This window comes from Schistocerca serialis, chromosome 2, assembly GCF_023864345.2.
Source record: "Schistocerca serialis cubense isolate TAMUIC-IGC-003099 chromosome 2, iqSchSeri2.2, whole genome shotgun sequence".
NCBI classification, from domain to species: domain Eukaryota; kingdom Metazoa; phylum Arthropoda; class Insecta; order Orthoptera; family Acrididae; genus Schistocerca; species Schistocerca serialis.
Window position 1 is genome coordinate 707,287,141 of NC_064639.1, and position 10,352 is coordinate 707,297,492.

The 10,352-nt window shown below is 37.7% G+C and overlaps 1 protein-coding gene across 1 annotated transcript; it reads left to right on the plus strand.

Annotated features, from left to right (window-relative positions):
* The first annotated feature begins 5,208 nt into the window (after positions 1-5,208).
* Positions 5,209-9,265, plus strand: LOC126456346 (uncharacterized). The gene is made up of 4 exons (XM_050092099.1): positions 5,209-5,334; positions 5,651-6,071; positions 8,515-8,615; positions 9,152-9,265. The coding sequence occupies exons 1-4, from the start codon at positions 5,209-5,211 to the stop codon at positions 9,263-9,265; spliced, it is 762 nt and encodes a 253-aa protein (XP_049948056.1).
* Positions 9,266-10,352: the final 1,087 nt, after the last annotated feature.

Here is a 10,352-nt window from a genome sequence, read left to right on the forward strand (position 1 = left end):
CTAGAGGAGTAAACCTCATACAAATCCTGGTCCTCCAGGTTGGGGGTTGGGCATGGGGCTAATAACCCCATACTGTAAAAAAAAGAATATTACGGAAATTCAACAGAAGCCTCGGAAACTGGATGGAAAGCATGTATCACGACCCCGGCAAAGGAAACGGATAAAGTATCTAACAGTAGCATCGTGGAATGTGAGGACAATGCTTCAGCCTGGAAAAATGAAAGAAATAGCCAATGAAATTTTAAAATTCAAATATGATATTGTAGGGCTACAGGAAATAAGATGGCAGGGGAATGGGCAGATAGATAAACCTGAGTACTCATTGGTATATAGTGGACCAGAAGAAAGAACAGGCCAACTTGGAACAGGGTTTATAATAACTAGGGAAGTTAGGAAAAGCCTTCTAGAATTTGAACCTATAAATGAAAGGATGTGCAGACTCAGACTAAAAGGTAAATTTAGGAATATATCAATAGTTAATGCACATGCACCAAAAGAGGATATAATTAAAGAACAGTTCTACGAAGACTCGGAAAAAGTATGCTCTGCAGTACCTAAATATGACCTGATGCTAGTAATAGGAGATTTTAATGCAAAAATAGGGAGGAATGAACATCCGTATGGAGTTTCTGGAAAATATTCACTACAGGAAGAAAATAAAGAGAATGGAGACTTACAATGCCAATTCGCAGCAAGGAATAATATGATTATTAAAAGTACCTGCTTTCCACACAAAAGGATCCATCTGGGTACTTGGAAGTCTGCAGCCAATGGAGTAGTCAATCAGATTGACCATATTTTAGTGATTGCACGCCACTCCACGTCAGTTACGGATGTACGGAGCTGCAGAGGACCAAACTGTGATTCAGACCACTTTTTGATAAAATCAGTCTTGAGAGAGAAACTGTCACTAACAAAGGGCAACAGAATGGGAAAGATGATGAAATGGAATACAGACAAACTGAACATCCCTGATGAAGTAAAAAAATACCAAGTAACACTAAGCAGAAAGTTGAGCAATGAAGAGACCACAGTAGGAGTAGATGAAAGGTGGAACAGGTTTGAAAAAGCCATTAAGGATGCTGCAGAGGAAATAATAGGCATAAGAAAGAACAGAAGAACCCAGGAGTGGTTTGATGAAGATTGCAGGTCAGCAATAGAGGAAAAGAACAGGGCAAGAACAAAAGTGCTACAGAGAGAAACCAGAAATAATGTGGAACAATATAGAGAATTAAGGAGAAGAGCTAACAGACTGTGCAAGAGAAAGAAAAGAGAGTGGAATAAGAAGAAATTTCAAGAACTAGAAGAACTAAAGGAACAGAGTGAAATAAGAAAGTTCTATCATGCCATAGGCAAAATGAAGAATAGATTCCAACCAAAAACAACGGCCTGCTCCAGTAAAGATGGGAAAATGATAAGGGAGGAAGAACAGATAGTGGGAAGATGGGCAGAGTATTTCAAAGATACACTAAGCACCAGCCTAGAAGATGAAGAGACCTCTGCACCAATGAGGCAAGAAAGCCAACACTACAAGAGGTCTCCCAGGCTGTGCACAAGTCAAAAAACAATCAAGCCCCTGGGGAAGACAGCATAATTGCTGAATTAATAAAAACTGGTGGTGAGGCTGTAATAAAGGAACTGCACACACTAATATCAGATATATGGGAAACAGAAACTATGCCAGATAATTGGAAAATTGGAATAGTAGTCCCCATTTATAAGAAAGGGGACAGAACAGCATGTGAAAACTATAGAGGTGTATCACTCCTAAGTACAGCTTATAAGATCTTCACAAGTATATTAAACGAAAGGATACAGAAGTGTGCAGAAGGCATACTAGGGGAATATCAGTGTGGCTTTCGACCAGGCAGAGGAACAACTGATCAAATATTTGTGATAAGGCAAATGATGGAAAAGTTCTATGAATATGATATAGATCTGCATTTCTTATTCATCGATTTCAAACAAGCCTTTGACAGCGTAAATCGGCAAGAACTATACAGAGTACTGAAAGAAGTTGGAATATGTGCTAAATTAATAAGACTAATCAGAATGACAATGACAGAGACAAGAGCAAAAGTAAAGGTCCTTAGCAGAACAAGTGATAGCTTTGACTTTAATAAAGGTGTGAAGCAAGGGGATAGTCTCTCCACTGTCCTATTCAACATAGCCCTGCATAGTGCAGTAAATAAAATCAACAAAAGAGGCACCATATTTATGAAAACTAGCCAGATATGTGCATACGCTGATGACATTGCTATAGTAGGAAGAAATACCAATACACTCCTAGAAACATACCGGGCAATGGAAACAGAAGCCTTAAAAATTGGCCTCATAGTAAATGAAAACAAAACAAAATATATGGTAATGTCACAATCTGAGGCCAGAAGAACCCCTAAAAACCTAAACATCAATGGGAAATGCTTCAATGGAGTGTCCTCTTTTAATTACTTGGGAGCCCTAATAACAAATGATAACAGTATTGGAAAGGCTATAAGAGAAAGAATACAAGCGGGAAACAGAGCTTACTTTGCAAATATGCAGCTTTTCAAAAGTAGCCTTGTTACAAGAAAAACTAAACTGCTAATATATAATTCCCTAGTCCGCCCAGTTATCACATACGGCTCAGAGGTATGGACGTTGACAGAACACGATAAAAATGCTCTAAGAAGCATTGAGCGGAAAATACTACGCAAAATCTATGGGCCAATAAGGGAGGAAGAAGGATGGAGAATACGCTACAATGCCGAATTACAAGAGTTAATACAAGGCAGGGACATAGTAAAATTTGTGAAATCACAGCGAATACGATGGCTAGGACACTTGGAGAGAATGGCAGAGGATAGAATTCCAAAGAAAATGATGAAAGGTATGATCCATTCAGTTAGGCGAAAAGGGAGACCTAGAAGAAGATGGATCGATGAGGTAATAATGGATATCACCAATATGGGAGTCCGGGGGTGGAAAAGAGCAGCAAATAACCGAGAAGTATGGAGGAAGATTGTTGAAGAAGCCAAGGCTCACCAAGGGCTGTAGAGCTACTGAAGAAGAATGGTCAGGTGGTATGCACTATGCAAGGTCATTTAGCAAAATTTGACGAAGTACAAATGAAGATGTCTATGCTAAATAAAACAATAGAGGAAGCTGATTTGTGTGCACATTTACTTCAGACACTGCCAAAAGAATTTGATCAGATTTACGTAACTTGGCATGATTTACCACAAGCTGACAAAACATGGCATTAACTACAGAAAAGGTGACTGAATTATGAGCTGCGAATTCAAGACAGAGAAGAAACAAATGTAGCTGCTACAATGTTTTCAAGAACCAAGGGAAGTGTATCTACACAGCAACGAAGCAAAATTAAATTGGGTAATTTGAAAAAGGTGCAAAATTGAAGCAACCGCGATGTGATGAAATGTTTTTCATGTGGTTAAGATTGGACACACTTCGAAAGACTGCAAAACAGGCATAGTGTGTTTTAAATGCGAAAGCAAAGGTCATATCTCCAGGAACTGTCCTAGTGGTTGTGGTGGTTCTGCAATGTTACCAGCTGTGAAAACATTGTCACGAGAAATTCCAGAAGAAAATTTGTTTAATGTATGTAATTTACGTACAAATGTAGATGTATCAGAATGTGACGAGTGGTATATTGATAGTGGCGCGACACATCACGTTACAAATAATCAAGACTGGTATGTTTTATACACTCCTTTTGATGTGCTACAGAAAATGGACGGCGCTAAAAATAATGTGCATCTGTATTTGAGAGTGGTCGTATTGATGTTGAAACTTTTAATGGAAAAGAGTGGAACAGACGATATTTTGAAGATGTATGGTATTGTCCAGATGGTGCTTGTAATTTATTTTCTGTTAAAAAGGCCAGAGAAAAAGTTATTGATCAAAGTATCAAAAATGAATGTAAAATATGGTCATTTTATAGAGACAATATTCCAATTGCTATTGCTCTATGTAAAAGCAAGAATGAAGTTGGCAGTGAAAGTGATTAAGCAAGGAAAGTCCTGTGTAGTAAAGGAAACTTCTGATACTATTCAATTGTGGTATGAAAGATTTGGGCACCAGAACAAACAACGTGTACAATCATTTTTGACTGCTCATGATATGAATGTAAGGTTAGACATTGAATTATGTGAAGCTTGTATGCTAGGAAAAAATCATAGGCTAGTTTTTGGTTCACAAGTTGACAAGTCATCTAGCCCAGGTGAATTAATCTTCACTGATGTATGTGGTCCAATGGAAGAAAACGATTTAGCTGGTCATCGATATTTTCTTCTTTTGAATGATGACTTCTCAAGCTTCAGAGTGACATATCTTTTAGGGAAAAAAGATGAGGTAAAGGAGAAATTGCCAATATTTATTGAGATGGTAAAAACACAAGCTCAATGTACCATTAAAGAACTGCGGACTGATGGTGGCAAGGAGTTTGACAATAATGATGTGAGAAGATATGCTGAATCAATTGGATTGAAAATTCTTTGACTGTGCCATATACACCACAGCAAAATGGAGTTGCTGAGCGTGAAAACAGGATTATCTGCAAAATGGTACGTTCATGGCTTCAGTCAGCAAAGCATATTCCAAAAGCTTTATGGGGAGAAGCTGTACTTGCAGCTACTCATACTCTGAACCGAACTGGGCCAACAAAGGTTAAAGGAAAGACATCAATAGAATAATTTTTGAGAAGGAAGAGTCAGTTTAATCATCTAAAAGTATTTGGGACAGCATGTTTTGTCTGGATTCCAGCACAGAAATGGAGAAAGTTTGATGCCAAATCTTTGAAAGGTTATAGACTGGTTACGATGACTGTGGCTATTGTCTATACCTTCGAGATATGCATTCACTTACTGTTAGCCGAGATGTAAAATTGAATGATGAAATATTGAACCAATCATTGAAAAGTGATGTTACCACATTAGTTGATATATCGACTATGAATGATACAGAAATATCTGATTCTAATGGTGACGAAATATCAGAAGCAGATATTACAAGACTGGATCATCAAGACCATGTAGAAGTGACCGAAAATGCAGGTGGTCATTGTGTTTTGAGGGCCAGACAAATAATTAGAAGGCTGATACGTTAACTAGATGAACCTGAGCGACCCAAGATGATGATGCTGAGAGAAGTTCCAAGAACTGTGATGAAGCAGTGAAATCCTCAGATGTAGAAAATTGGAAAGCTGCAATGGATGAAGAAATGTACTCACATCAAAAGGTTGGTAAGTGGAAATTAGTTGATTTGTCAGCTGGAAGGAAGGCTATTGGAAATCGATGGGTGTTTGCAATTAAATTGGATAATAACAATGACATTGTACGGTACAAAGCAAGGCTAGTTGCAAAAGGGCTTCGCCAAAGGCCAGGGCTTGATTTTTCTGAAACTTTAGGTCCTGTGGTTAGGTTTGAAACACTGAGAGCCTTCTTGTGTGTTGCTGCTCAAAGAAATTGGAACATCTAACAATTCGACAGTATTCTTGAATGGTAAACTGGAGGAATAAATTTAGGTGCAACAACCAGAAGGTTATTATGATGGCATAGGCCGTGTTTGCAGATTGCTTTGAAGTTTGTATGGACTGAAGTGCTTGTACGTACAGAAGCAATCAGCAAAATGTTGATATGTGTGTTTAAAGTTATACCTTAAGAAATCAAATTTGCGGGAGATTAGTGCTGATCCTTGTATGTATTTTAATGAAAACTTAATCGTTTTATTTCATGTGGATGATGGATTGATAATGGGACCTGGTGAAACAGTTCATAATTACACAAAACAATTACATGAAGAGTTTGATATGGTAGTAGGTGAAATGGATTGTTATCTTGGCTTGCAAGACCAAAGATTAAATGATTTTATGAAGATTAATCAGACTGCATATGTGAAAAGAGTGTTAGCCAAGTATCATATGACTGATGCAAAGCCAATATCATTAGCAATTGAGCCTGGATGGATACCTCATAATTCACCACCAGCTACTGATACCGATACTTACCGGGAAATTATAGGCAGTCTCACATATTTAACATTGGGCACACTTCCCAGATCTAGCTTATGCTGTAAATGTTGACTCAAGAGCACAAGATTCGCCTACCAAAGCACACCTAAAATTAAACGAATTCTTCGCTATTTGCTATAGAATGTTATAGCGATACTGATTATGCAGATGAAAAATTGACTAGACTTTCAACAAGGGGAGTTTTAATGAAGTTTTGTGGTGGACGAGTAATGTGGAAAAGTTAACTACAGAAATGTGTCGCACAATCCTCAATGGAAGTTGAATTTGTTGCTGCCAGGCAAGTAAATCTTTAGAATGGCTTGATCTTTTATTGAAAGAAATTTACATTGTTGAAAAGAGTTCACTTCCTACTTTACGCATTGACAATTAAAGTGCTATTAAATATATCAAAGGTGCAGGATTCTATGAACGTTCTAAGCATATTGAAACATGCTATCGGTATGTACGACAGTCAATGAGATGAAAACCAGTGTCGACTATGTTTCAACATAAGATCAAGCAGCTGACATTTCTACTAAGGGCTTATCAGCAAAGAAGCTATCAAGAAATAAAACTTTGATTGGGATGGAAGTAACTAATGGAAATAAAGACTGAGTTAAATTCTTGACTTGGTGATGAAATATGAACTTGCGGGAGAGTGTTAAAGGATTGTAAATAATATTACAAGCTCATATTTGCTTCTGTTGTATGTGTGCAAGTATCTTCGATGCAAAGTTAATGTTTGATGTAGCTGTTCTTTCTCTTTGTATTAGAGATCTGTGAAGTTTAAAAAAATATATGTAGTTGTAATGTTGTTGATCTTATGTTAAGTTCTGGCACTTTAATAAATCTTTGCACAATCATTTAGTGGTTAGGTTATATTTTTGTAATCCTAAAAAAGATTAAAGTATAAAATCATTGATATCTGGTTTCATACATGTCCACAATCTTCACATTGGCGACAATGTCACACAACATCAATTTTGTTACTTGTTAAATGACAATCATCTTTTGCTTCCATTAATACTGTTCACTAGTGGAGCCACGTTTACACAGACTGGAATCAACAATACACACAAAGTCATCAGTTGTTGCAGGAAAATCCACATACTACAGCGGAAACGTTTATTTTCCAATCAATGGTTGGTGTGACATGATCAGTAGTGTGCTGATAGCTGCCGTCAATTTAGAAGAGTGAATGACAGGACAGAAGTACTTTTAGTTTATGTGAATGTAATAAAAATACACATTTTCAATTTATAATTTGTAAAACGCATTTTATAATATTTATTAATATTGTGTGTGTCGAAACCTGACAATGTCTTGAATTGTTAAGGAAATAAATAACAATGCTCATTAAATGTGTACCATCTCTGAAACCACTTGGAATAGGGCATATGTCCATAAGAAGTTTTTTTGCTTCAAATGATTGTTCCTTTCATGTACTTGAATATTGATCGTGACCCCAGGGGCATTTTGCATAAAGGTAAAAGAATAGAGCTGCAAAATTACAGACCAATATTCTTAACATCTGTTTTGCTACAGAATTCATCAACATATTGTGATTTTGAATGCAATGACTTTCCTTGTAACAGAAAAGCTGTACACAAATCAGCACGGATTTAGAAAGCATTGCTCAATTATATCTCAGTCTCAAACACAGTCTCACATGACATCTTGCAAACCGGGGATGAAGAACAACAGGCAGATTCCATGTTCCTTTATGTCTTGAAAGAATGTGACACAAAGTCTAACTGGAGACTGTTAACGAAGACCTGATTGAATGGAACAGGTCCTGGATAGAGACTGTTCATCAAAGACGGGGGTATCAGCAGAAGTGCCCCAGGGAAGTTTAATAAGACCACTCTTGTTCTTTCTATATACACTCATGATCTGATGGATAGGGTGAGCAGTAAACTGCAACTGTTTGCCAATGACGTGGTAGTAAACTGGAAAGTATTTTCATTGAATGGCAACAGGAGGATACAGGATGAGAGTCAGAATTTCTAATGGTAACTGGATGGATAAAAATCTACTCACTGAGTGGCAGCAGTAGAAGAAGCAATGCAAATACATTCTACTAGATTTGTTACTGACAGATTCTCATGCTGCTGCTTGGTGGTTAAATATCTAAGTGTATCATTGGAAAGCAATATTGAAGGAGCACATAAGGTCAGTAAGAGGGAAGGCAAAATGGTTGACTGGGGTTTATTAGGAGAATTTTTAAAAAAAGTGTAGTTCGTGCATAAAGTAAATCACATACAGAACACTAGTGCAATCCATTCTTGAGTACTGCAAAGTGTTTCGGATCCCCATCAAGTACGATTAAAGGAAGACAGAAGCAATTTAGAGACATTCTGCTAGATTTGTTAGTCGCAGGTTGGATCAGAAACCGAGTATGAGAAAATGTTTCATGAATTCAAATTGGAATCCCTGGAGGGAAGACAAAAAACTGTTTGTGGAATACTATTGAGAATTATATATGTGGTGTGCTGTTCTTTCAGACACATCCACAGGAACAGACACCACACATTTCCAGATGACCAAGGCAGTCAAGGTGACCGTTCATGAGAAACAGAAAAATCTGGTTTCAAGTCCTGGTCCAGTACAAGTTATCAATCCTATTAACGTGTTTCACTGCCCAATAGCAGCGAATGTCTTTATTTTCTTTGGATCACAACTATTGGGGAAATTTAGAGGACTGGAATTTGCAGCTTTCTGCAGAAAGGTTCTACAGCCACCAACGCACAAGATAAAAGAAATTACAACTTGTACAGAAGTATATAGTCAGTGGTTTTTCCCTCATTCCATCTGCAGTGCAGACATTGAAAGATGATTCTGTGCAGGACTGGAGTCAGAATGATTAATATCTACTTTCCAATATAATGTATTTGGTCATAAGAGCTTTCATCAGCAATTATCTAAATATGTTCTAAAGAAACTCATATTGTTTTGCAGATTTATGTTGATTTTAATAAGAGATGATAATTTTTTTGGAAAGTTTTTTTTTTTTTACTGGCAAATCTGCATTCACATAACATGAATATGTAAATTTATGGAGTATGCATTACTGGGTAGTAAAGAATCTTCAGTGGCTCAAACAAGTTGACTTTCAGTGACAATGGAGCATCACTGTTTTAGGTGGAATCCACAGTTGACCATCTTTCAACAATAAAGAAAGACACTAATCAGCCACACCTTTGCTGGTTTTGCTCAAAGACAATTTGCCAACTGTTTCTGAAGATGCACTCCTAATCAAACATCAGAATATGTGGTTTAAGCATGATTGTTACACCACGCATCTTGCTTCTGCATGAAACGTATCTACTGTGATGGATAGCAAATGGTTGCAATGTTAGCGAGTCTGAATGCTCTCCTAATTGATTTTTTTCTGTGGGGAACTGGCATTTCGAAAATTACCTAGTTACTTTTGCAAAACAAGTCACTGTATATAAGCAGTCTAGCTCCGTTAATTGAGCTATTTCCTATTCTTTCTTTCTTTTTTTTTTTTCAGAGTGGTTTGTAATAAAATACTAAGTCATTTACCTGAGCAGAAGTTGATAACTGCTTCTCATTTTGGCTTTTGTAGAGGATTCTGTACAGAGAAAGCAATGCAAGATCCCACAAATGAAGTACTGGCAAGAAAAATTAATTTGTTGGTATATTTTGTGGCCCTGCCAAAGCCTATTGTATAGATCACAAAATTCCATCTGCCATACTAAAATGTTATGGTATTAATGGCACCCCCCCCCCCCCCCCCCCGCCCCCCTTGAATGTATGATGTCTTACCTTCATAACTGAACACAAAGTCTTCTTTCTTGATAGGCTATGTTACATGCATTAAACCATCATCAGAATGGGGGAGAATAATATGTTTACATCTAAATCTACATTTATACTCCGCAAGCCACCCAACGGTGTGTGGCGGAGGGCACTTTAAGCGCCACTGTCATTACCTCCCTTTCCTGTTCCAGTCACGTATGGTTTGCGGGGAGAACGACTGTCTGAAAGCCTCTGTGCGCGCTCTAATCTCTCTAATTTTACATTCGTGATCTCCTCGGGAGGTATAATTAGGGGGAAGCAATATATTGATACCTCATCCAGAAACGCACCCTCTCGAAACCTGGCGAGCAAGCTACACCGTGATGCAGAACGCCTCTCTTGCAGAGTCTGCCACTTGAGTTTGTTAAACATCTCCGTAATGCAATCACGGTTACCAAATAACCCTGTGACGAAACGCGCCGCTCTTCTTTGGATCAAAGGCTCAGTGCTGGGCCCACTGTTGTCCTTAAATACATGAATGATCTCCCAATAACTTTAAAGGAGAGTTAAAAAGCTGATT